Raw genomic sequence first — 27,007 nt, 5'->3', positions numbered from 1 at the left:
CACTCACCACTGTCTTCCCAACGTGTACTGCGAGGAGGAGTTGAAATGCATTCTGCGCCCTATCCTCGGCGCCTGCTCCTGTTCAATGGACTTTCCTTCAGCTGTTTGCATCTGAAAGAATTCTCCTTCGCCGATTTTGCCCGTCGATACAGACAGAAGGTGAATTGGTCCCTGCGCCAAACAGTGAAAGTGCACTTTGCCGACCTTTACATTGGGATTGGGATTTGGATTTTGAAATTAAATTAAAGGTTCACAGTGGCCCTTTTTGCATGAAAATCAACAATACCAGTTCCTTGGAGTCGAGTTCATGGAAATGAACAATAAACACCCCAGGACATTTGCACACTCTTCACCTTCTGTCCTTTGGTTTTTAATTGACATGCGTCGGGCAGGTGTGCAAATAAAGCCACCTTAAACAAACAAAGCTCACCACCAGCATGGAAAAGTTTCCATGATTTGCCAACACCCTGTTCACGTGAGCAACCTTGGTTCAAAAAAAATGCAGTCCACTGCTGCTGAATAAATGTAAGGGATCTTACAACACCAGGTTATAGTCCAACAGTTTTATTTGAAAATCACAAGCTTTCGGAGGCTTTCTCCTTAGTCAGGTGAAGGAGAAAGCCTCCTGACGAAGGAGAAAGTCTCCGAAAGCTTGTGATTTTCAAATGAAACTGTTGGACTATAACCTGGTGTTGTAAGATTCCTTACATTTGTCCACCCCAGTCCATCACCGCCATCTCCACATCATGGCTGAATAAATGGGCAGCTTTACTGACAGTCGATATTATTCCCACCTCTGGATTATAAGCTTGTGGGTTTGAGTCCATAACAGGGTACATAAGAAATAGGAGCAGGACAGGCCATAGAGCCCCTGGAGCCTGCTCCACCATTCAATAAGATCATGGCTGATCTCAACTCCACTTTCCCAATCGATTCCCATATCCCTAGATTTCCCCGAGAGTCCAAAAATCTCTCTCAGCCTTGAACATACCCAATGACCGAACATCCACAGCCCTCCGAGGTGGAGAATTCCAAAGATTCATCACCCTCCAAGTGAAGAAATTCCTCCTCATCTTAAATGGCCGACCCCTTATCCTGCGACGATGCCCCCGAGTTCAAGACTCGCCAGCCAGGGGAAACAACCCCTCAATGTCTACCCTGTCAAGCCCCCTCAGAATCTTATGTTTCAATGAGATCACTTGTTATTCTTCTAAACTCCAGCGTATAGACCTATTCTACTTCATCACTCCGCACAGGACAACCCTCTCATCCCAGGAATCAATGTTGCACAGTTTCCAAGGCAAGTGTATCCTTCCTTAGATAAGACCACCAAAACTGTACAGAGGTCTCATCAAAGCCCTGGACAATTGTAGCAAGACTTCTTTACTCTTGTACTCCAACCCCCTTGCAATAAAGGCCAACATACCATTTCCCTTCCTAATTGCTTGCTATACCTGCATGCTGTGTTTCTTGTACGAGGACACCCAGCTCTCCCTGAACACCAACATTTAATAGTTTCTCACCATTTAAAAAATATTCTGCTTTTCTGTTCTTCCGACCAAAGTGAATAACCTCACATTTCCCCACATTATACTCCATCTGCTACTTTCGTGCCCACTCACTTAATCTCTCTATATCCCTTTGCAGACTCTGTGTCCTCCTCACAGCTTACTTTCCCTTTATATAGTCAGCAAACTTAGATACATTACACTCAGTCCCTTCATCTAAGTCACGAATATAGATTCTAATTGGCAGAGGCCCAAGCACCGATCCTTACAGCACCCCACTAGTTACAGCCTGAAAACCGGAAAATGACCCGTTTCGCCCTACTGTTTTCTGTCAGTTAACCAATCCTCAATCCATGCTAATATATTACTTCCAACCCCATGAGCCCTTATGAACATAACTTAGGCCAACACTCGAGTGCAGGTCCTGAGGGAATGCTGCTTTAGTAGGTGCTCTCCTTTTGACAATATGTCAAACCAAGGAGCCATCGAGGTAGATATTAAAGATCCCACACTAATATTCAAAGAAAAGCATGAAGATTACTTGGTGTCCAAGCCGACAGCACCAAAAAAAAAATTAACTGGTCAATCATCTCATTGCTGTTTGAGAGACATTGCCAGCGACACGTCTGTCAGCTTAGACGACACTCAAAAGTAATTCATTGCTTTGAGAAACTTCAATGCGATAAGGCACTAGATAAATGCAAGTATTAATATTTATTAGTGACTAAATGTCTGTCTGCCATTTTGTTGCCTTATCCTGTGTTCTGAATGTTAAAAACAATTTTGCCTGTACAATAACATTGGGAAAGTTAGCAAAGTGAAAACCTGATCAAGCATATTGTTGCAACTGCTCCAGACATTTTGTCACTCCTGGCGACTTGAGAGTTAATTGGTTGACGTGAGACTAAGTCGAATTGGAACTGGATGTTGAAAATTTCTTGCTAAGACTCAGCTACTTTCCATGATACAAACACTTGATGTGCTCATGTAATCAATGGAGCAATGTATTACATGTACAAAAAAAAATACACACAATGTGCTTATGTGCACAGATAAACAGAAATATACATACATACAAATTACTACAGCTGATTCCTTTTGCTGGGTGAAGAGATGGGATGAGATGTTAAACCGAATCTGTCTACTTTTTTTTTTGAGGTGGATGTGAATAATCCCATGGCATGATTTTAAAGAGCAGAGGGGTTCTCCCTGTGTCCTGGCCAATATTTATCCCTCAACCAACATTATCAAAACAGGTCATTTACCTCATCACTGTTTGTGGAATCTTGCTGTCCTCAAATTAGCTGCCACGTTTGCCTACAGCGCAACGTTTCAAACAGTATTTCATTGGCTGTGAAACATTTTGGGGCATCCTGAGGACATGAAAGGAGCTATATAAATGCAAGTTCTTTTGTTCTATGGTTGCAAGACATAAAACCCCATTCCTCTTCTAATGCAATGCCTGTTCTTCCCTATAACCAACAATCTACTAATAAGATTGCATCTTCAGAAACCACATACGTTGAATCTATCTATTCCTACTATTTTGCAAACATGTTATTAATTACGGAGAAAAGGCTCAATCTCCTCTTTTCTCCGAAAGGAATAGTTGATTCCCCTTTGTCTTTGGCAAAGAGCCAAGGTCAGTTAACTTAATAACCAGTCCTCTGCTGTTGTGACACAAGAGGATGCACATGGGCAATCCATGGTGAGCTCCCTGATTTTTGCTTGCTTGCCAAGTTTGGTTCTCCATCAGACGACACAAGTGATGTAATGTACGATCCTTTTTCATAAAACCACCTCTTGACAACATGCTCATCGTAACATTTTAGAAACATTCCAACCTCCAATATAAAGCTGATCGTCCGTGTGTCCTTCTCCGTTGGATCAATTATGTCAAATAAACTCTTTGTAACTCCACTCTCAAACATAACAGACTCTGATGCAACACGCCTCAGGTGACTCACTCAATAATTGAGGTAATATGCAAAACACCTTCTCAATGATGCTGTAGTATGTCACAACTTACACAATTTAAACTATATTTGCATTAGTTAATAATACTGTTGCAACCAATTGGGCCTGGACTGTAGGCTTCATCTTGGCACGGTTTCAACAAAGCAACACCTGGTGGGTGATTCATGTGGGTATTATAAGTATCACGCAGATGCATTTGGAGGACTTGTCTTCTGCAGCATTGAAATACCAGTCAGTCTGCTTTGCTCATTGCTCACTCACCAAACAAAAAAACCACACACAACAATTTTCTATAATGCACCCTGCTGTATAATACTTTATGCTTGTAGTCAGGTGCATTTCTAATGCTACACATCCCACAATACTCAGGAATGGTTTGTTATTATGGGGAATCTTCCTCCGAACAGGACGGGCACAGGTCACTCCGCCAACCACTGTTTAAGCAATGTTTTGCGCATTTGTTACTTCAGATTATTTGAGGAAGGGGCCTCAAATTTTAAAAAGTGATCATCGGTGAAAGGGAGATATAATATATAAATATTGAAGGCACGTAGAGAATCCTCCATTTTTGTATTTGAAAATAATCTCACAAATGAAATGATCATTATCAACAGGATTATAATCTGACCATAAACCCTGTCAGGCTACTCAAAGAGTCAATGGGTCTCTCCTGCCCAACAAGTTCTTCAGGATCACAGATTGGTGTTGCAGTGTGTTGGAGCTCCAGCATGGAGTGGTAGTATGCAGGTTAGTGCACACCTACCCACACAGGTAGTTCCAGGTCTGTGTTGAGCACAGGCCAAGTACTTGACCACAAAAAGGAAAAACGTAAGAGAGAGTCACTCCAGGAGGTCTGGAAGTTGGTCACATGTCTGTCTTTTTACCTGGAGAATCCTGAGTGGTGTGGGGAAATAACAACAGGAAGGAGACAGAAGTACAAAGCTGAAGAAAACACACAGCTCAGCACCAGAAGCAATCCCAGGGCAGCCCGTCACACAAAGTCACCAATAAGAGGTGAGGAGTCTCAGCTGGTCTGTTTGTTGCAGTAGTGTTAAAGAGACAAGACCAACAGGTCAAAGTTGCTGTCTTGATGCAGTCAGGGCAGATTGAATGCACCAGAGAACTGATGCAAAACCAGCTCAATCAAATAGACTCCTTTCACACTAGCTGCACGTGTCGGACTGGGGGGGGGAAACATTGTTGGAGCAGCATCTCTTGTAGGGTTGTTGCTCACATGTAAAGGGGAACTGCAAGCTAAACTGTAGGTGTTAGGAACAGGCTAGTGGGAAAAGGAAAGATATTAAAAAAAGCCAAACAAAAAAGGCTCATCAAAAGCAAACAGGAATCCAAGGATCAACATTCAGTAGAAATACCCCATGCCATTAAGAAAGTCACATAATGCAACAGCAAAAATAGTGCAACGCACCTTTGAAGAATCCAGCTTTCAACTTGTGCGGTGCCATTTTAAATGGGCTCACGGCACTGTCGGCAAAGGAACTAAAATTCAGAGTCACATCCTCTCATCTGAAACATTATCATGGATAGTGTGGTGGTCCAGTGATAGTCCATATGCAACTTGGAGAGAGAAAACCAACAGCATCTCCATCCCTGTAGTCTTGGCCTCTGGGAGCGTGTGACAGTTTCACAATGAGAGGAGATTTACTTTTGCAGTTTTAACAATTTTATTTCACAGCTCAAAGCACTCCTACCACAAATGGGCACATCAATGATATACATTAGGTCTTGCCAATGCTTGCACGTAGCAATAAACAGATTTTAACAGGGGAGTTATAGCTACTCACAGAAATTGGACACGACATCCTTACAAAACCGTTAGTATGCTGACCCCACAAATTATCATTTTTGACTGTCGAAACAGTTGATATGACTGAAGATTTAGCTCCTTTGTCACAATTACTACTTGGTCAATATTTGTATGGTTCTGGGAAGTCATTCCTGCCCAGCTAGACAACAGCTCCTCCTCCATATCTGTATTTCAAGGCATTGTGGCGAATGCAAATCCACCATATCAATATCCAGTTTGTGACAGATTTGAAGCATGAAAACCATACCCTAGAGAGAGGGAGTCAACAGCATCCAACATCAGTTGCTTCTGGATCAAGAGTGCACTTTCACAAATCCCTGCGCCACCCTGCTCATCTCACCCAAACTGCCCTGTGAGCAGTATGATAGCAGGCTTTTCAGACCCATCAACTGCCCAATCAGGCCGGGGGCGGAGTGGAGGAGGAGGAGGAGGACTGCCTGGTATTCACTCAGCATACACAGAAGGCAGAGCCAACATCAGAAGCTGTCATCCCAACCTTCGATGGAAGAGCATGCTGATAAAAGCCAACGTACTGCATCACCAACCTCAAGACGGTGTTTTGATAGAATGGCCAAGGACAGTCATTTTAAAGCGTTTGCATTATTTGAGCTTAAAATCGAGTCTGTCCAAATAAGACATTATAGCTCTACGGAATTCCAGATTGCTTTCCTTCTTCCATTCGTACCACAACAGGGGACATGAAGTGGTCCAGGCCATCTTGCTTCTATCAATGTAAAATTGGAATGTCGACAGACTCGTACTATCCCACAGTTTTACAATATTCCTTGTGGAGTACCAAATGAATGCACCAGCATGACTTTTGCTGGACTTATTTCACTAACGCCTCAACACATAAGCTGTAGGCTGGGGCCCTCTCCTGACAATTAAAATAGCTCATTATAACTTCAAACAACTCAGGAATAAAACTCATCTTTTGCATCATTTAGGGGAACAGATACACCCAACAATTGACCTTTAAGGCTTTTTGTGTAGGAAGCCTCTCACTCAGTAAGACAAACTATAAAAATTGCACATTCCTTAGTTTCTTAACCAAGGTACTCCTAAATAAATTACATTCAATGCAAAGTGAAGAATCCAATGCCTTCAAGCACAATATGAAAATAAATAATTGCTCAACTGTCAGCCTTTGGTATGGGAAGGTGTAAAAACAGTACATTGGAATGTTTAGCAGGGCACTGTGCCCCATTTCTATGTGGCTCTGCCACAGGGTTACACAATTTGTTCAGTTCTCTCTCAGCTTCAAAAGTTTCTTGGCTGCAATGATGGTGTTCTTCATCAGCATGGCAACGGTCATGGGCCCAACTCCTCCTGGTACTGGCGTAATAAAGCTGGCTTTCTTCTTCACCCCTGAAAAAAAAGGTACAGGTTAAAAGGAGAATGCTGGAAGACCATATTTTTAAAAATTATTATTAAGCGCCCCCACCATGAAGTGCGCCCAACTGTCGCTGCACCGATGCGAGGTTTGATTGCAGGCTTTCCAAATTGATGGCCTGCCCCAAAAAAAAGGCGGTATTCAGCCCAGTTTTACTTGCGAAGCATCTCACTACTATACAACGCTCACTCCAATCCATGCCCCGAATTCCCAAAGAGCTGACGTGGATCCTTTTTAAAATCTCACAATGAACAGTGGTGGATTTATTCTTTCATTTTATAGTGTAGTTCATTCCAGTGCTATTTGCCAGTTTGAAAAAATATAATTGAAGTCACATGTGAAGTAAATTAAGGCGTTGAGCGAGCTGGTTAACAAATCTTAATTCTCTAATCTAATCAAGTCGACAGTCATACAAAAATGCAGACTTCTCCAGACCAGAGAGAGATGAAAGGTTGTACCTCAGATAGCAAGCATTAAAATTAATATTGTAAGAACTGAAATTTTAATGTGGAGCCTCGTTTTTCCAGCGTCTTGCAATGTTCTGTTGCAACTGATAATTGAACTTGTGTAACCATTTGGAGAGAGAGGTTTAATAGTAGAATTGCAGCAAAACATCAAGCAATCTTAAGTCAATGTACAGCACTCAACTCAATGGCTCAAACTTTACAGGCACTGGCACTCAGATTGACAGGACCAAAGGTTCAATTCTTGATCTGTCCTGAGTCAGCTACTATAAGCCAGGGAAACAGTACAATTAGCCTCTGCCAAGGCTCTTGTGCTGGAACGTATGTCTGTGCAGGTTAAGAGGTGGAGACATTTAGGCTTGGCTGTGATCCCACCTTTCAGTGCCTAACCATGCATGTGAAGCAGGGCCACAAGTGGGAAGTAAAAGAATGATGTCCATACTTGTAGAATCATATTGCATCAAAATGCTTTTGTTTTGGCAAGGCGGGGGGGAATACATCACCAACATCTTCAGATCCAGATCATAATCCATATAGCAATGTTACCGCATTTAATGTTACCATCCTTCATGACCGTGGGTCAAGACGTCACGGGGGGGGGGGGGATGGGGGGAATAAAGAGCTGCTTTCGTCACTATGCATATTAACAGTGGAAAATGCGCTGAAGATTTCCCTTGATCAGTATTTCTAGCAAAATCATGAATTATTTTGTTTTGAATGTGCTTACAACGCTATGATGTGGAGATGCCGGTGATGGACTGGGGTTGACAAATGTAAGGAATCTTACACCACCAGGTTATAGTCCAACTGTTTTATTTGAAAATCACAAGCTTTCGGAGGCTTTCTCCTTCGTCGGGTGAGCGAGTGTGGCCCGACGAAGGAGAAAGCCTCCGAAAGCTTGTGATTTTTAAATAAAACAGTTGGACTATAACCTGGTGTTGTGAGATTCCTTACATCTTACAACGCTACACAGAGCAATGGGAGCAAGTCTTGCCCAGTATGCTGCTGTACTGAGTCACACAGGTAACGGTGATCCAGGTATTATCCTTGGCTCGAGTTAGAGAGACCTCCATGATACCCAATTGACTTCAAGGTATTGTGAACGTCAGGATCAGTGTGACACTCATTATCTTGGCTCCCAGGTGAAGAATGGTCACCAAGACGATATACCTCCTCTCAGGACTCCCCATCGCCTGAACTTTACCTCGGTAAGGGGAGGAACAACGGAATATTTTTTTTTTTTAAAAACTTACCTGAAGTGGAGTGAACATAGCAGCCAAGAAGCTGGGTGATAATTATATTCTTTACTTCTCTTCGTTCAAAGTTGCTTAATTCAAATGACAGGATAATTTTTTTTTAAAAAGTACTAAATTCGCATTTTGCTGTTTAAATTATTTACTTCAAATTACCGGATCAATCATTTTTTTTTTTAAAAAAGCACAAGACATAATTATAAGTAGACAACATTCCCCTTCTGCAGCTGACTGACTAAAACTCAATTTATCAGGCTCATAGCACCATATATTCTCTATATTTCATGTATCATTTTAACAACTGGTAAGGTTAGATGAAGAGGGGTGGGAGGAGACTCATGTGGAGCATAAACACTGGGATAGACCAGTTGGGCCAAAGGGCCTGTTTCTGTGCTGTGAATTCCACGTTACTGCATGTAACTTGTCTGCTAAACCTCCATTACCTTCAAAATCAACATCGCCAACAAGCTTGGGCTTCCCAGTGACCGGGTCCTGGATACGGTTAATACCAACATCAATGACTGCAGCTCCTTCTTTAATCATGTCAGCTGTGATGAGGTTAGGAATGCCTGCAATGGACAGGGAAGGAGATCAAGTCACAATACTTGGTAAAGCAATATTCATTTCCATCTTGATTGCACAGCCAACCGTGAGCAAGAAATCTATTGGAACAGAAATCCTGAGCTGGTGCTCATTCAGATTTTAATTTGTTTTAAAATTTAAAAAAAAATGCACAGAATCTAACAACTTATGTCGTTAAGTTACTGCTGGGAATTTTGCCTAAATTATAAGGTCGGTTTCTTTTATATTCTTGCAACGGCTGGTAGGGTTTGCACATCAGTCAGTCACTGAAAAGTCACAGGAAGTTGGGCGACCGAGCCAGTTCAGATGACTGATAAGAGGGGAAAGAACAGCCAATTTCGCTGAGACACAGCAACTGCAAAAACTTCAACCTGCCCTCCCTTCACTTCAGTCAGCAATGGCTTTTGTGGGAAACTGAAACCTTAATGCAGGGGGTGATGCAATCGACTCAACACCAGGAGAAGAGTTAAACCTGCAACCAGAGCATTTCTGGAAATAACCATAAAGTGACACGAGAACGGCTGTTCACCATCCCTCTGCCAGAATAATTGTTTGATATTGTTGCAGACAAAAATCAGAACCACCTCAGTTCTGTCCAACCCTTGGGGAGCCACATCCTTGAGAATCAAGCATTCTGACAGGCAGCTTCTGATTGACAGGCTCCAAATATAATGGAAAACACAAACCAACCATTTCTCCCCTTGGCCCTCTCTTTTCTGATCTACACAGATGACGAAACAAGGTAGACTCATTAGTAATGTTTTTTTTTACGAAAAGAGAATGATATTGTTGTTAAAAATGGTGCTTCATGTGAAATATATTGCCAGTAGCACTTCAGTGAATTTTAGTTTACTTCAAGCTTGCTCAAAACGTACTACCTCCCCACCATATTGGTGTCTAGTTTTGGGTGGGCAGTAGTAACAAAGGGTGGTAGGCACAAAAGCAGGAATGTGTTATTGTGGTACGGTGTACTGGAACTCGATTGCAACAGTCGATGGACCAAGAGATACACGTCTGCAAATTAATCATCTCCTTCATGACACAGAGTTGTGCAAGAGGCCAGCAATTCTCTCATTGAGTCACTTTCAAGGAACTGCTTACCCACACCTTCTGAAAAAGTCTCATGAAAATAAAGATTAAATTCCTTGAAAATAATTCTCGCAGTGCTCCGATCTTGGTTAAGGGGACCAACGGTATTACGTCAATCAGTTAAGTCCGGGAGTTCGCGTTTGGTATGACTTCCCGAAGTCCACATTTTTGGACTCGGTGCTGTTTATGACTTAACAAAACCCTACGAAACACATGGTTAACTTTGCACCAAAAGCCTAGCCATGTGCATCTGACCCAATCTACTGGTGAAACCGTAACCTCCAGCGCAGAAGACTCCAGTCTCAAACATTCCTGAAACTTTAAACCATTCGCTCACCTGCTGCGGCCACAATAATATCAGCAAGCTTCGTGTGCTCCCTCAGTTGGTCTTTAGGCGTGTATCGATGAGAGATGGTCACTGTGGCATCCCCTGCAACACAACACTTGTGTTACTTGAAAAGTAACGATCAAATGCAACAAATCCCATGGCTGCTACCACTTCTACAAGGAGATACAAGAGTTTTAAATGGGTGCTTGAAGCCAAATAAATGAAATAAAGGGCCTGCTGTGAGCCACAAGTATAATGTACCTTGAAATAATATTGCAAGATCAAGCTCTTCAAACTGAAAGGGACACTGCAAGATTAAAAGGCAGTGTTCTGCATCAAAAGAATAATTTCTTTCCTCAGTTTTCAAGCTTAGTCTCCAAAAGATGCTACCTTAATTCTGGAACTCATTTGTGACGAAAGCAGATTATTTCTCATGCGTCGAATGAGGAGAAAAAAAATTTTTCTATTATGTTTTATGACTTCAGCAGTTAAACAGGGTAAGTGTGCTTGAAAAGTTAGTTTTTGGGTAACTGTATCTTTAGCTGAGTTCTTTTAACTTTAGGTCAAGGCAGCAGCAAGTCCATAATATTTTCCTGAGACCATTCAGTGACTTTAAGAGACAACCTGTCGATAAGACACAGGCAGGGTGTGTGACATGTACATTAGCCAAGAAGCAAAAGTTTGTGTGACAAGCTGATGCAGGCCCAGGACCCAGTGGTCAATTAGACACAGACTAGATCTTCAAACAAGTGAGGTTTATTTACCCACGTTGTATCTTTACTTACAGTGATGAACAAGGCCAATGAAAAGGTATACCCTTGATGGGTTGAAAGGTCAACAAAATGGTTCATCAGAGACTCCTACAAAAGGTCCCTGAAAAGAACCAAGGCTTTGGGCTCTTGTTTTAAAAACAAATCTCCCTTGTGGGAGAGACTAGAACTAGGGGCCACAGTTTAAAAATAAGGGGTCTCCCATTTAAGAGGGAGATGAGGACAAATTTTTTCTCTGAGGGTTGAGAGTCTGTGGAACTCCCTTCCCCAGAGAGCGGTGGAGGCAGGGTCATTGAATATTTTTAAGGCCGAGTTAGATACATTCCTGATTAACAAGGGAGTCAAAGGTTATCGTAGGTAGAAGGGGAAGTAGGGTTGAGGTCACAATCAGATCAGCCATGATCTTATCAAATGGCAGAGCAGGCTCGAGGGGCCAGATGGCCTACTCCTGCTCTTAGTGCATATGTTTGTATGTTTACATATTGTGGAAGCCAATTCTCCAACTGCTAGTTTCCTGCTGTATTTTTGTGCTTCTCTCTTACTCTGTATTCATCTTACATGAAAGAAAATTTTGACTCTTAATCTTGGCCTGAATATATCAGTCAGAGTGCAACCTTGAATAACGGACAGAGGAGAGTGTGGTGGGCAGTCCACATGGTCTGACTGTAATAAGGCTGCAATTGTTAGCCCTTTACTGTGAAGTCCAATTCATGGCACACACAAAAGCACCAGTTTCAGATTGTAGGAGACCCAGTAATGCGGATAGTACCAAATTAAAAGCAACAGCACCATAATCCTACAGCTGATCTTTGCAACAGTTTAAAAAACTTAAGTGCATAAAAAAAGCTAAATAGACTTCCAATGGGTATTTTTTTCTGAAGTCACATGAAAAACCTTTACCAACCCAGATTCAGCAGCCACGGAAAATGCTGATGGCACTTAAGCTTCACCATGAAAGTTTCCTTTTGAATAACAGTTAAGAGGGATAAATAAAGCAGGTTTTTTTTAAAATTAAAAAAAGATTCACAAGGATAATACTAGAACTGAGAGGATATCCTTATCAGAAAAGCCTGAAGCTCTTCGCTCTCAAAAAGAGAAGGGGTGACCGAATAAAGGCTTTAAGATAATGAAGGGATTTGATAGGGTGGACGTAGAGAGTGGTTGAGGCGAATAACATAGATGCATTTAAGGGGAAGCTAGATAAGTACATGAGGGAGAAAGGAATAGAAAGATATTCTGATTGGGTTAGATGAGGAGGGATGAGAGGAGGCTCTTGCGGAGCATAGTTGAGACCAGTTGGCCTGTTTGTGCTGTACACTCTATGCAGGGTGAACTTCAAATGAAGTCCTGTTAAATATTATGCTTCACTGCACATGATTTTCACCCCTCACCTCCAGGCCGCTCGTGCGTGCCATCTGTATGCAGGAGCATAGCGATGGGCATTCCCACGTTTTTTGACCGTCCAGCAACAACAACGTTCTTCCCAAGTGTTGGGATTCCTGGATGGAAAAATGGTTTACCGTTAGTTCATGAAAACTAACAACCCAAATTCTTGACTGCAGTTCAAACTTAAAGATGGTCCAAACACCTCTCAAAAGCACAATCATCTGCTTTTTGTTTTGCCACTGGCTACAGCCATAACCTGTTGAAGCCAGTCAGTGCAGACATCACCGCAAAAATCTGTTCCAAATTTGATTGCATCTTTCCAGAATACCAACCCTCCCATCTCCCCTTTATGGAATCTGTTTCTTAAATGCATCCAGTGCCCTGGCCTCAGCTACTCTTTCAGGCAACCCACCACAACTGTTAATAAAACATTCCCACATCAGTGAAAAACTTGTCTTCATCACCTTGAACTTGTACCCTCCTGTCTTGCTGCCCTAGCCCCATCAGAAACTATTGTTTTTAATATCCCATCAAGTATTATATATCCTCTCACGCCCTAGTCTATCAATTTGTACCCCATTGTGCTTCCAGCTGATGTCTGGAGAGATCACTTATGGGCTAGACACAGAACTCCCCACTCTTATAATGCTGCACAATCCACCTAACCAGACAGACGAGAGCCCTTGGTTTAATGTTGCGTCTGAAAGTCAACAACTCTTGACAATCCCACACCCTCACTCAGTACTGCATCGAATGTTCAGCCTACTTTAAACAAGAGGCACAGGAACACAAACCCCCTCAATAAATTCAAAAACTCTCAGACAGGAAGGCACATACATTCTTGCTCGGGTATGCGGTCATCACAGTAGAGCGAAAGCTATTGGCCAAGATATTTTATTTATTTATTTTTTTTAAAATCACCTGTCCGTTGGATTATTTCCCACACTCCCCAGGGTGTCGCAGGCAGCATGGAATTCTGGTCAAGGCACATGCGGCCTACGTTGATCACGTGAAATCCGTCCACATCTTTACCAGGAGACACTGCATTACAGATCTTGCGTTCGTCGAGGTGTTCTTGGAGAAGAATTCAGAGTTGAACCAATCCATTTGGCCATTCTCAATTTTGAAAGTTAGTGCACATCATCTTAATCCTTTTTAAGATTCAAACCAGGCAAGCACATTCCAATTTACCAAAGCACAAAACTGAGGCATCCTGTTCTCTCCCCCTTGCTTATTGACCTTGTTTACCAAGGCAACCAGATTTTTAAATGGAAGCTAGACAAGTACAAGGGATAAAAGAATAGAAGGATATGCTGATCGGAAGGAGGATGGGAGGGGAATCATGTGAAGCAAAAACACCGGCACACACCTGTCGGGCCAAATTCTATGTAATTTTAATATCAATATTAAAAAATTCTTTCATGCACTGTGCACTTGCCTTCGTTGATAAGGTTTCCCCACTCCATTTACAGAATGGAGCCCCAAGGAGCAAACACAAGGCAGATCTGATCACAGGCTTCAGGAGACACATTGGAACATGACACTGAACTACCAAGGCACAAGAAAAAAAAAGACACCATCCAGTATAAAGGGTGTTCCAGGCCCTATTCTGATAAGACAGTGGCTGCATGTGTTAAAAACCATTTGCACGTGCATTCCGTGTCCCTGGCAGAACGCCCACACGAGGAACAGTGAATGTGGCTCACTAGAATTTGAAAGGGAAATCTAATCACCATACAGGAGAGTCAGCAAGTATTCCTCCTTCTTCCCCCCCCCCCCCCGTATCTCCTTTTCTATGGCATGTTTAACATAACTGCTCCACTGGCACTGTCTGCTGTGAATATTTTTAGGCACTCACAGCCATGCTAAATGTCAGCAACGGACATACTGCTTGTTCCTCAGTACCCTCCATGCAGATGGTGCCAAGTTAAATGCTTTTTTAAAGTTTCTTTTTTGTTTGACTTGTCTTTTGACAACTTTAACATGTTAGACTTCTCATTCAGTCAACAGTGTGCGTTCTCTGGACTTTGCAGTTCTGAAGGGAGAATAATATATATTTTTTAATTTGTTCATGGGATGTGGGCGTTGCTGGTGAGGCCGGCATTTATTGCCCATCCCTAATTGCCCTTGAGAAGGTGGTGGTGAGCCGCCTTCTTGAACCGCTGCAGTCCGTGTGGTGAAGGTTCTCCCACAGTGCTGTTAGGAAGGGAGTTCCAGGATTTTGACCCAGCGACGATGAAGGAACGGCGATATATTTCCAAGTCGGAATGGTGTGTGACTTGGAGGGGAACGTGCAGGTGGTGTTGTTCCCATGTACCTGCTGCTCTTGTCCTTCTAGGTGGTGGAGGTCGCGGGTTCAGGAGGTGCTGTCAAAGATCTCTATCTCCCAGGTGCCAAATATATGTTTTTTCCCTTTAAATTCATCTTGGGAGTATTTCGTAATGAAATGTCTCTCTTTCTCTCAACTTCTGCTCCAAGTGTTCCTGGCCCTAATTTGGTCTTGTGGATCTCAGCACATGACTTTTTAATCCCCCCCCGACTTTCTATATTCCTACGGGCAACATGGAAACAAGTCAGGAGCAGAATCACTCTGGGTTGCTTCTGTTCAGCTGCTTACAGCCATTTTCAGAGCCTTAAAACACATTACTACTTCAGAATATGCACGGAAAGAGAAAGCAGCATTTTGCAAGTTTGACAAACTCTCGAGCTGCTGAAGATCTCTTCATGTCACGTTTGTTCTTGACCTATGCACGACATGGATTTGGGTATAATGTCAAAATTTGCTGACGACACAAAAGGATGTGGCAAACAGCAAACGTCACTAAAGCACAAACGGGTGACAAATGTAATTTAAAGCACAGAAGGGCATTTTGGGAGGAAACACACGTAATGAGAGGGTACACTTAATGGAAAGATCTCGATAAAGAGAGACTCCCCACGAAGGGGCTCAAATACATAATTCCTTGAAAGTGTGAATGTTGGGAGATAATGCAATTGTGGCAGCGACGAAGAGAAAGTGCAAGGGGAAGATACAGGGCTGTGGGGGAAAAAAAAAAAAAAAAAAAAAATCGGGGCAGCGGAGTTAGTTTCGGATTGCTCTCAAGAGCCTGCATATACACTGCAGGCTGAATGGCCTCCTGCTGTGTCGTAAACTTCTTTGGTTACGTTACTTGACACGCGACGTGTTTAACCAGCATTTAATAAGCGATGGAACAGAGTCCGTTTGCAGCTGTGCACTACTACAATCGAGCCCACTTAAAAAGGAACTGATAAGAATAAAACATTTACTCCCTTTTTACAAGTGTTTTCATCCAGGTGCGGAAATTGCCTAGTAAGCAAGTCAGTGATGTTTCAGAGTCTTTCATCTCATCGGGTGCTCAGGCTCAAGCACTTTTGCCAATCAATGTGACAACTGCTTTTGGCTCGGTGTGAAAACCTCCTCACAAGATGCAAATGCTCAAGGTTTGTGATGCTGAAAACTTACCCATATTTCAGCAGTACAGAAACTCTGTCTCTGAATAATGGAAACACCACCTCTAGATATGATTAATTGGCTCTTAAAATCTTCTTTAAAAGGACCTTTTTTTGTGCTGCACTCTAATGTGTACATTGTAATGAAGCAAATGATAAATACACTTGGCTGTCCATAACAGTGAAATCCAGTTTACATCCCATTGTAACTTGATCCAACAGTTAAAACGGATAAAAGAATAGAATGGTTAAGTGAATAAAATTACTTGGGAAAATCCATTATTCATTTAACCGTTTTTAAATGGAATACTCTTACTGTGGTAGCTGAATTTTCCAGATACTCAGCCTAGCAATTGAGTTGTATACCATACACTCAACTCCCAACAACACTGAACGTCTTTTTTTCAAGTAAATATAGAGTGTGGCAGGGTTAACACGAGAGCTCTAGGTGTGTCACGTTCTCTTACCAGGTAAAGGCAGCTGCACGAGCAACCCATCGACTTTATTATCAGTGTTGAGCTTGGAAATCAGCTCCAGCAACTCCTCCTCAGTGATGCTGGCTGGCTTCAGAATGGTCTCACTTGTAATACCTGCTCAACAAATCAAAGAACAATCATTGCTAAGAAAGATTCGAATGCTTTTCAGTCAAGAGCGGCTCCAATCGCGCAGTCAATGATTTTTCCTGCCTGTTCTAACATCCACTATTGTCCGTTGGTCGCCCTCAATTGTGATTTAATCGAAAGCTAGTTCGTTCACTCACTGCTGATACCTGCTGGGTCGAGGATCCAGATTTCTGTGTGACAACTGGCCTTATGGTGTCACTGGCTCGGGGCGCGCACAGTCAATGGCACTGCCCAGTTTAAAATGCCCGACCCATCTTGTTCCAACAGCAGTTCAGACCCCTTTTTAAAAAAAAAATGACACTCTGGATCTGCCAGAGGAAGTGCCTCATCTGCAGATCCAATCAGCCTGCAGGAGACAGGCAGCAGACTTGGTGAAAATGAAGAGAAACACAGCAATTGGCATTTTGGCTTTTCTCCTCAATGAAACCCACTGTACCAAGCCAGAATGTAAAAGGATTTGGAGAGAGGGACCAATTTCAATGCTCGAAGAAAAAAGTGGCTCCAGAGGAGCAGTCAGTCCCGAGGGGATTGGAGGATATTAAGGAGATACAATTATCTGAATTTGGATAAACTGTTCTTTCCCTTTTTGAAATATCACTGGGATCCCCAGGGCAAAGACATCTACTTGTACAATGGTAAAAGTTTTATTTAAAGTACGGAAAAACATTTTCCACACAATGGTGCTATCACCAGACCAACCCAAAGTCACCATAACACTATGATTTATAGATTTCCACCCACCCTAGACAATCCAAGTTTTTGCTTCCTCGTCTTGCTCCTTCTGCCTACTATTGGAGTGCACGTCTTCACAGCGAGCACTGGCTGTAGGGGCGCTTTCCTCGCTCCAAATCCACAGAGATCCACAAAGTCATTCACTCGACAGCCGTCGTAAGCTGCCGATTTTTTTCCCCTCCCTCACTCAGGAACATCACCTGATCATAGAAAGGTTGCAGCTCGGAAGGAGGCCATTTGGCCCATCGAGTCCACGTCGGCTCGATGCAAGAGCAATCCAGCTCGTCCCACTCCCCCGCCCCATCCCCTTAGCCCTGCAATTTTTTCACTTTCAAGGACTTACCCAGTTCCCTTTTGAAGGCCACAATTGAATCTGCCTCCAGCACCCCCTCGGGCAGTGCATTCCAGATCATGACCACTCGCTGTGTAAAAATGTTTTTCCTCATGTCACCTTTGGTTCTTTTGCTAATCACCTGAAATCTATGCCCCCTGGTTCTTGACCCCTCCACCAATAATAAGTTTCTCTCTATCCACTCTGTCTAGACCCTTCATGATTTTGAGTACCTCTATGAAATCTCCTCGCAACCGTCTCTGTTTCAAGGAGAACACCACCAGCTTCTCCAGTCTATCCACATAACTGAAGTCCCTCATCCCTGGAACCATTCTAGTAAATCCCTTCTGCACCCTCTCTAAGGTCTTCGCATCTTTCCTGAAGTGCGGTGCCCAGAACGGGACACAATACTCCAGCTGTGGCCGAACCAGTGTTTTATAAAGGGCAATCGTGACTTCCTTACTTTTGTACTCTATGCCCCTAGTTATTTATAGCCTCAGCTGCGGTCAGTGAACTCAGCAGGAGATTGAACCAGTGACCCTCTCAATCTGTCTGACTCAGGAAAGCCAAGTGGCTATTTTAGAAGGGATCATTAGTGAAACTAAGCCCACTTCAATCTTGGCTATGTGCAGAAGCTGGTCGGGGAGGGCGGGGTAATAACGAGAGCAGCAGTCCTTTGGACAAGATGCACGACTTAGCATTGAGCACGGCTCATTATACCCTATTGTGACAGTTCCCACTACTTAACCGATAATCGTTCTCAAAGCCTTTTTGGAAGCAGGAAGCTTGGTCAGTCCCAGCTGGCTATTAAGATGAGCGTGCTTTGTCAAGTCACGAGTGTTTCTCAAGCATCAGAACGCCATCAAACAAGCTAGCTTTTCAGAGAATTCAATGCTGTCCTTCCAAAACTACTTGCTTCCCACCTCATGCTTTTTTTTTCTATTTATGTCCTTTTGAGCATGAATTCAATAACGTCCAATTTATTTTAATTCGGATTAATTCAAGGAAGTTTCTGTTCGACAAACCACCATTGGTACAGACAGTAATCACTCTTACCCAGTATATTTTTCGCCCAATGTTACAGAAACCCAGTTTACTGGAACACTACAAGAACAGTTAGCTTTTCCATAACTCCCTCAATGTCGGAAAAACGTCCCAAGGCGCTTCACAAAACCACAATCAGACAGAATTTGACACCGACCCAAGGAAAGAGATAATTAAATAATGTGCATCTGCAGTCACCACCTTTTCCAACACAGGCCCTACTTTTGTTCATCTTCACCCCGTGCCACATCAGAATTCTGGCTCCCGAGAAACACTGCAGATCACATTGCAAATTTTTTTTTTAAAGTTTAGATATTGCCATTTCTCTCCTGCATTAAACAAAGCACTTTCTTCTGCTTTTCCACAATAGTTTTGCGCCTTAAAATTCAATGTGATTTGCACATTTGTTCATATAGTTAGATTTTCAGTTTTTAAAAAAAAAAATACTGCTATTCTGAATTTATAAGTTTTGCAGGAACATATTAAAAACTACATCAGTCTAAAGATTTGATTCTTAAGTCTTGTGCAACCCAAACCCCACATTGAGAGTTTGCTTCCAAAAGGCTCAAACATTCCATCTTAGACTCAGAAAAAAGTGGCAAATGCATCAGGCAAACTCAATTGCAGTGATTGCCACAATTGTTGCACACACATATTCTACCTCTCAAAAGATGCAAGCTGATGACTTTCTACCTGGCACTATTTGCCATGAAAGTTAATGCATTCGGTCCATTTCAGGAACAATGCGTGCGATCGTGTCAATGACATTAGCTCCTCAAATTCCTGAGCAACCCCCCTTCTCGGTCTTGAGACTTGCTGGAAACAAGGGAGATGATTCCAAATCAGCAGCACACGGATGCAAAATTGTCGGTTCCTGAAAATCAACTTTCAGTGAGGCAAAAAGATGAGATTTCTGCACGGTGTGAGGAAAACAATGAACAGGAAAGTCTCAAATCCAACCGACGCACGGTGAACTCAGTAAATGAGTGCTTTCGCTATTAGTGCTCCAGGAAACACAGGCAGCTACTGTACGGATAAAATGGACGCAATGCACCAAGATCCATACCTACATCAGCAGCAGCTTTTGTTTTGTTTTTCACATAGGAATGACTAGCTGGATTATCCCCAACCAGGACAACACTGAGATGCGGTCTCCTGTTTCCATCAGCGACCCACTGTTCCACGTCAAGCTTGGCCTCTCCTCGGATCTGCCTTGCGAGCCTTCTTCCGGAGATGACCACCGCCTCGTTTCTGAAATTTAAAAAAAAAGAAGAGGCTAAGAAAATTTGACAGGGAGGGAGGACAGCAGTTCTCAAATTAAAATTGAAGGCAAGCAGCTCAGGCTGTCCTTCAACTTAAATTGAGATTTCCAAGCCTGAATTTTAGGCAAACATCCAAGATATTGGTGTTACCTTAAATTTAACATTGCCCTCCTAACTTCACTTGTTATTACGTAGAATCTACAGCACAGAAACAGGCCATTTGACCCAACTGGTCTGTGCCGATGTTTATGCTCCACACGAGCCTCCCCCCACCTTACTTCATCTAACCCGATCAGCATAACCTTCTATTCCTTTCTCCCTCATGTGTTTCTCTAGCTTCCCTTTCAATGCATCTGTGCCACTCCTTGTGGTAGCAAGTACTCTCCGGGTAAAGAAGTTTCTCCTGAATTCCCTCTTGGGTTTATTGGTGACCACCATACATTCATGGCCCCTAGTTTTGGCCTCCCCACAGGTGGAAACATCTTCTCAACATCCACCTTTTCATAACCTTAAAAGACCTCTATTAGGTCACCCCTCATTCATTTATAGAATGAAGCACAGGCATCTGGCAGATGAGCAATCGTGCATTAATCAGCGCTTAGCTGGAGCAATCCAAAATTCCAGTCCTGCTCTTTACCCATAGTCCAGCATCTTCTTCGGTTTCAAATGTGTATCCAAATCTCCCCTCACCCACCCATCACAAGATGCATTAGGGCCTGCCTCAAGAATTCTATGCTGACTGTTTTATATCCATTAACCAAATTCTATTTTTTAATAAACTATACCGATTATAGTAATAATACATGCTCCAAAAATCTGTTTTTTGTTTTTAAAATCTCCCCAAAGGGAGCTGCACCGTTCCTGGAAGCACTGCAATACCAGGCCGATGCATGGAGTGGGCACAGCAAGCCCCTATTCCAAAAATCAATTTAATATTCAGTCCCCAGATAGGGGACATCAACTTGCCTTTAATGTAGAAAAAGATCCTAAAGCACTCCACAGAAGCACAGAACCAGAGAAGGAGAAATTAGGGGGGAGGAAGAGAAGAGGAGGGGGGGGGGGGGGGGGGAAAGAGAAGAGGAGGGGGGGGGGGGGGGGAAAGAGAAGAGGAGGGGGGGGGGGGGGGGGGGGGGAAAGAGAAGAGGAGGGGGGGGGGGGGGGGGAAAGAGAAGAGGAGGGGGGGGGGGGGGGAAAGGAGAAGAGGAGGGGGGGGGGGGGGGAAAGAGAAGAGGAGGGGAGGGGGGGGGGGGGGGGAAAGAGAAGAGGAGGGGGGGGGGGGGGAAAGAGAAGAGGAGGGGGGGGGGGGGGAAAGAGAAGAGGAGGGGGGGGGGGGGGGGGGAAAGAGAAGAGGAGGGGGGGGGGGGGGGGAAAGAGAAGAGGAGGGGGGGGGGGGGGAAAGAGAAGAGGAGGGGGGGGGGGGGGGGAAAGAGAAGAGGAGGGGGGGGGGGGGGGAAGAGAGAGGAGAGGGAGGGGGGGGGGGAAAAGAGAAGAGAGGGGGGGGGGGGGGGAAAGAGAAGAGGAGGGGGGGGGGGGGGAAAAGAGAAGAGGAGGGGGGGGGGGGGGAAAAGAGAAGAGGAGGGGGGGGGGGGGGGGAAAGAGAAGAGGAGGGGGGGGGGGGGGAAAGAGGAGGGGGGGGGGGGGAAAGAGGAGGGGGGGGGAAAGAGGAGGGGGGGGGGAAGAGGAGGGGGGGGGAAAGAGGAGGGGGGGGGGGAAAGAGGAGGGGGGGGGGGGAAAGAGGAGGGGGGGGGGGGAAAGAGGAGGGGGGGGGGGGGAAAGAGGAGGGGGGGGGGGAAAGAGGAGGGGGGGGGGGAGAAAGAGGAGGGGGGGGGGGAAGGAAGGAGGGGGGGGGGGAAGGGAAGAGGGGGGGGAAGGGAAGAGGGGGGGGAAGGGAAGAGGGGGGGGAAGGGAAGAGGGGGGGGAAGGGAAGAGGGGGGGGAAGGGAAGAGGGGGGGGGGAAGGGGAAGAGGGGGGGAAGGGAAGAGGGGGGGGAAGGGAAGAGGGGGGGGAAGGGAAGAGGGGGGGAAGGGAAGAGGGGGGGGAAGGGAAGAGGGGGGGGAAGGGAAGAGGGGGGGGAAGGGAAGAGGGGGGGGAGGGAGAGGGGGGGGAGGAAGAGGGGGGGGAAGGGAAGAGGGGGGGAAGGGAAGAGGGGGGGAAGGAGAGGGGGGGGGAAGGGAAGAGGGGGGGGAAGGGAAGAGGGGGGGGAAGGAAGAGGGGGGGGAAGGGAAGAGGGGGGGAAGGGAAGAGGGGGGGGGAAGGGAGAGGGGGGGGGAAGGGAAGAGGGGGGGGGAGGGGAAGAGGGGGGGGGAAGGAGAGGGGGGGGAAGGGAAGAGGGGGGGGAAGGGAAGAGGGGGGGAAGGGAGAGGGGGGGGGAAGGGAAGAGGGGGGGGAAGGGATGTGGGGGGGGGGAAGGGAAGAGGGGGGGGGGAAGGAGGGGGGGGGGAAGGGAAGAGGGGGGGGGAGGGAAGAGGGGGGGGGGAAGGGAAGAGGGGGGGGGGGAAGGGAAGAGGGGGGGGGGAAGGGAAGAGGGGGGGGGGGAAGGGAAGAGGGGGGGGGGAAGGGAAGAGGGGGGGGGGAGGGTAGAGGGGGGGGGAAGGGAGAGGGGGGGGGGAAGGGAAGAGGGGGGGGTGGAGGGGAAGAGGGGGGGGGGAAGGGAGAGGGGGGGGAAGGGAAGAGGGGGGGGGAAGGGAAGAGGGGGGGGGAAGGGAAGAGGGGGGGGGAAGGGAAGTGGGGGGGGGGGATGGGAGAGGGGGGGGGAAGGGGAAGAGGGGGGGGGGAAGGGAGTGGGGGGGGAGGGAGAGGGGGGGGAGGGAAGAGGGGGGGAAGGGAGAGGGGGGGGAAGGGAAGAGGGGGGGGAAGGGAAGTGGGGGGGAAGGGAAGAGGGGGGGGAGGGGAAGAGGGGGGGGAAGGGAAGAGGGGGGGGAGGGAAGAGGGGGGGGGGAAGAGGGGGGGTGGAAGAGGGTGGGGGGAAGAGGGGGGGGGGGTAGAGGGGGGGGGGGAAGAGGGGGGGGGGGAGAGGGGGAGGGGGAGGGGGAGGGGGGAGTGGGGGAGGGGGAGGGGGGGAGGAGGGGGAGGGGGAGGGGGAGGGGGAGGAGGGGGGGAGGTGGGAGAGGGGGAGGGGAGGAGAAGGGAGGGGGGGTTGGTGGAGGAGACAAAGAGAAGAAAAGAGCGGTGGTCAAAGGAGGAGAGAGTGGGGGTGAGATGGAGAAAGTTTGGGGAGGGATTTCCCGAGCATGGGGTCCAGTCAGCTAAAACCACAACCGCCAATGGTCAGGTGAGGGGGAACAATGCACAAGAGGCCAGAGCCAAAAGGATCAGACAGCTTGGTGGGATGGTGGATTTGTCGGGCTTGAGAAGGTTGGAGAGATCGGGAGGAGCATCGCCATGAAGGGATTGGAACAGAAGGATGGCAATTTAAAATTGGATGTCGGATTGCTTGCCTGACAAGAACAACAGATATTAAATGGGCACTCCATGAACAGTCCTCTTGCTATCAGCAGCACAGACCGAGAATCACATCGAACACCACTCCCTTCCCCGTAAATGAAGATGTCCCCTTAATCGAACGCAACATCGAAGGATGCCCAACTCAACGAAACATCGAAGCTGTTTCACCGATAATTACATTTCTATATTTCCCAATAGAATCAAAGCAACAACGACAACAGAATGGTGTGATACTAAACCATAAAGATCATAGACCTGATTCTCAGTCTGTGGCAAATTAGTTCATGTCAATAAGGGCAGGTGCTACAATTGGCCTCAGTCAACCAGGTCAAGAGAAGGGGAGGGTTGGCTTGGATTCCTGCTCCTGATCTCTATCCAATGAGCCTATTGGAAAGTGCTTATGTGGGCATGGGCTGAGAACCAGGTCAAACTTGGTTTTGATGCTCAGCCGGTGTCCCGTCGTCTACAGATACTCACTGTCCAAACTCATGCATAAACAGCCACTTTGGCAAAGGACTAGAGGGCTGCCATCACCCATGAGACCCATTTCTCAGAGAGAGTCAGGGCATTCAAAGGAAGGGGAAATAAAGCCCTCTGTGGCTGAATGGTCCAATGGGAATGAGATTACCACTCAATAAACCACAACATTGGGAAATAGAGCAACTTTCCAAAAAGCATAGCATCTAAGTTTTAGTGCCTTTTACCATGGATTGAAGCTTTTCAGGAAGCGCAATAAGGAGGAGCTAGAACGGGAAAGTCCAGCGAAGACGAACAGACACTGCAACAGATCAAAGCACGTCAAACCAGTCAGAACAGAGAAAGTTGACAAAACTTGTGTGGTGTTATGCCCATCATAAAAGGAGATTTACCCGTCCTTTTATTTTAAATAATGGTGATGAGGAATTAACCTTCGGCTCGTTGATCTCAGTTTAAAAACGAGTGCTGATTTCTTCATTTAGGGAGTTGAGTTGAAGAGTTACAGAGTGCTGGATGAAGGTTGACTTCAGAGCAAGAGTACTTCAGCCACCCTGTCATTTAACTTTTCCTCACAAGTTGGAGGCGTTCAATAGCCCAACACATAGGGCTACATTAACACCTCCAACCCAAATTTTCCCCCATGTCGTTATCAGCAATCGTTGTTCAAACAAAATATCAAATTAAAAAAAGTAACAGTTGCTCCTAGTAGTTAAATATATTGAAGGGACATAGCCACATCAAATGCAGTGCTGGGCACGTTGTAACACATGCTGGAAATATTTGCATAAATGGTAACAAGTTTGACACAAACTCCCAATTTACTTTTGGCACTGTATACATTAATTATGATCAAATGGAGGGAGAAGGAACCAGATAGCCAAATATCAGTTGTTAAATGATTCCCAATTCTGGGTGAAGTGTGTGCACGGGAGAAGAAATGGTCAAAAGTTGTATTTTTTTTTGTCCGGAGAGCTACAATGTTGGTGGCAGGTTTCGGAATATGCAACACGTTTTCCCTGACTCAACATCAACCAAAAACGCTTCCCTATACATTTCAACAGTCACGATACTTACAGTAAGCCATTAACTGGACTTAAATATATCTCACTGGCAGTGTAACTAGCGATTCCTGGAAACTGGTGGAGAACTGATAGGCAGAGTAACTGTCCAACCTCCTGATTTAGTATCGACAGCTGCTATTTTAAACGTGTATCGTTGAAGAATCCCATGAACTTAAAAATAATGGCGATTGGAGATGGTCAAATAAGGAATTGCAAACTTCGAATAACTCCCCTATGGAATCAGTTTACAAGACAGATTTTTATTAAAAAAAGCCTTCTCAACGGAAATGCGATCAAATGGAACTGACTAATGCGATTATTTGCTGTATACATCTTAGCTTTTCATTCAGTACCATACAGCAACCACTAACCTCTAGGCTTTTCAAAATATTTTAAAAAAACACCCCCAGACGGATATAATTTTTGTATCATTTTACCAGAATGGACTCTGTTGGAGCATTCGGAAAGGAAATGACTGACCGAGATCCAGATTTGACTGGGATCCACAACCGATCGCGCAAGCAACGTACTGACCCAGTGAGTGGGAAGGGCTGAATGGCTTGTGACATGTGATTCAAACATTGACGCCAGCCAGTCAGAAAATATGATACCGTGCTAAATTTACATTATACATTGAGTTCAGCACAAACTCGCTTCGCTGCGGCATTTCACTAAGAGTTGGGAACATCAGAGACAAGTAGAAGAATAAATATGATCCGAAATTAGGGGGCGGAGAGCTTGGAACAAAAACCTCAACCAGGAAACAATTTAATTCACAACCCAGAATGTTAGTAATAATGCGCATTTTTATTTAGTGGGGTCTACTCTCCCTCCTCCCGCCAAAAAAAAAAATAATGAAATGAAACATGAGCCGGAATCAGATAGCGGAAGGCTGCATTTTATTTGCACGTCGCCCGCACTTCTGGGGAAGTTTTACCGACAGACAATGAATTAGAAAAAGCCTTTCCCTCCGCCGCCTCATGTTCAGCGGGACCGCAAATCGCGTAAGCAGCTGGAGATATTTCATCATTCAGTGCCGCACGCTGGCAGGCAGGCAGGCGAGCCGAGCCGAGCACCCCACATTAACATGGGAGGGAGGAAGAGGGGGGGGGGGGGGGTGGGAACCCCCGGCAGCCAAGCCGGGTAATACATCGCAGACCGCTGGGTCTTCAAAGAGCGAGAGACCGGCACAGGACGGTCAGTTCTCTCCCTCTACTTCCCTTGTCCTTTCTTACCACGATCTTTCATTCCTAAAGCATGGCGAATGATTGCCTACCTCGGGGCGGTGAGGTGCAAGCGGCGGTGCTGGGTGCAGGCCCTGCCCAGGCTGGCGATGGCGGTGCGGAGCGGGCCGCTGCTCTGAGCCATGTTGCTGCGGTGCAGTTGCCGGGGACCGAGGATGCTCGGCGGCTTGTACCTGCCTTTTTACATCCCTCTGACGTAAGCAAAGAGGGCGGGGGGGGGGAAACGACACTTCCCGCCTGACGCTCGGCCCCATTGGTCGGCTCGGAGCCCTGTAGCAATGGATGGCGGCGCTCGTCATTGGCCAAGCGGTTGTCGATCATCTGTTTCTAATTCGGTTGCCGCGCAACAATGGGACGTCACCAGCTTCCTTGTTTCATTGCGCGGGAGAGGGAACACAAATTAATAATTGTGGTTTATTATTCCCCGCTTTTAATCGCCTCGCACACTTGCAGCTCCGCAGAGTGGGAAAAAGTATAATTTTTTTTTGCAGAAAACCTCACCGTTAAAGCAGTAGATATAAAATACAATGGAACAAAGCTGAAAACCACTTTCCTTTCATTTCCCTCCAAGACCTGTACATCAGGCAGATTTTGCAAGCTCATCCTCAAATCCATTATACGCTCCAAGAAAAGCCTCGATTACCCCCGCTCTTAACCGCAAGCATTGATTGCTTACGAAAGGATGGCTCCTCTGTATATTTTCATGGGACGCTATTTCCCCCGGCTACGCTGTCCAACTGCAA

General features: G+C 45.6%; 1 protein-coding gene and 1 non-coding gene across 3 annotated transcripts; both read right to left on the bottom strand.

Moving 5' to 3' along the window:
• Window positions 1-5,143: 5,143 nt before the first annotated feature.
• LOC137335813 (bifunctional methylenetetrahydrofolate dehydrogenase/cyclohydrolase, mitochondrial-like) lies at window positions 5,144-26,449 on the bottom strand. Of its 2 annotated transcripts, XM_068001256.1 has the most exons (8): window positions 26,297-26,449; window positions 19,843-20,027; window positions 16,514-16,636; window positions 13,497-13,649; window positions 12,581-12,688; window positions 10,429-10,521; window positions 8,864-8,989; window positions 5,144-6,678 (listed from the first exon to the last, which is right to left on the bottom strand). In XM_068001256.1, exons 1-8 carry the CDS (start codon window positions 26,386-26,388, stop codon window positions 6,554-6,556), a joined length of 1,005 nt encoding a protein of 334 aa, XP_067857357.1. In that variant the 5' UTR covers window positions 26,389-26,449; the 3' UTR covers window positions 5,144-6,553. The 2 variants fall into 2 exon arrangements, with proteins under 2 accessions (XP_067857357.1, XP_067857358.1); XM_068001257.1 differs by lacking the exon at window positions 13,497-13,649.
• Window positions 20,884-21,066, bottom strand: LOC137336158 (U2 spliceosomal RNA). The gene has a single exon (XR_010966587.1). It is a non-coding gene; the product is annotated as a U2 spliceosomal RNA (small nuclear RNA).
• Window positions 26,450-27,007: the final 558 nt, after the last annotated feature.

Source organism: Heptranchias perlo, chromosome 20 (assembly GCF_035084215.1).
Source record: "Heptranchias perlo isolate sHepPer1 chromosome 20, sHepPer1.hap1, whole genome shotgun sequence".
NCBI lineage: Eukaryota > Metazoa > Chordata > Chondrichthyes > Hexanchiformes > Hexanchidae > Heptranchias > Heptranchias perlo.
Note: the sequence above shows the minus strand (reverse complement) of the source record. Positions and strands in the feature narration are given on the sequence as shown.

Coding starts and splice junctions, on each gene's coding strand:
- LOC137335813 (XM_068001256.1), bottom strand. CDS start 26,388: ATGGCTCAGAGCAGCGGCCCGCTCCGCACCGCCATCGCCAGCCTGGGC. Junction 12,689..13,496: donor GGAAATAATCCAACGGACAG/GTGATTTTAAAA, acceptor TTTTCCATCCAG/GAATCCCAACACTTGGGAAG. Junction 6,679..8,863: donor TGGCGATGTTGATTTTGAAG/GTAATGGAGGTT, acceptor CTTTTTTTTCAG/GGGTGAAGAAGAAAGCCAGC.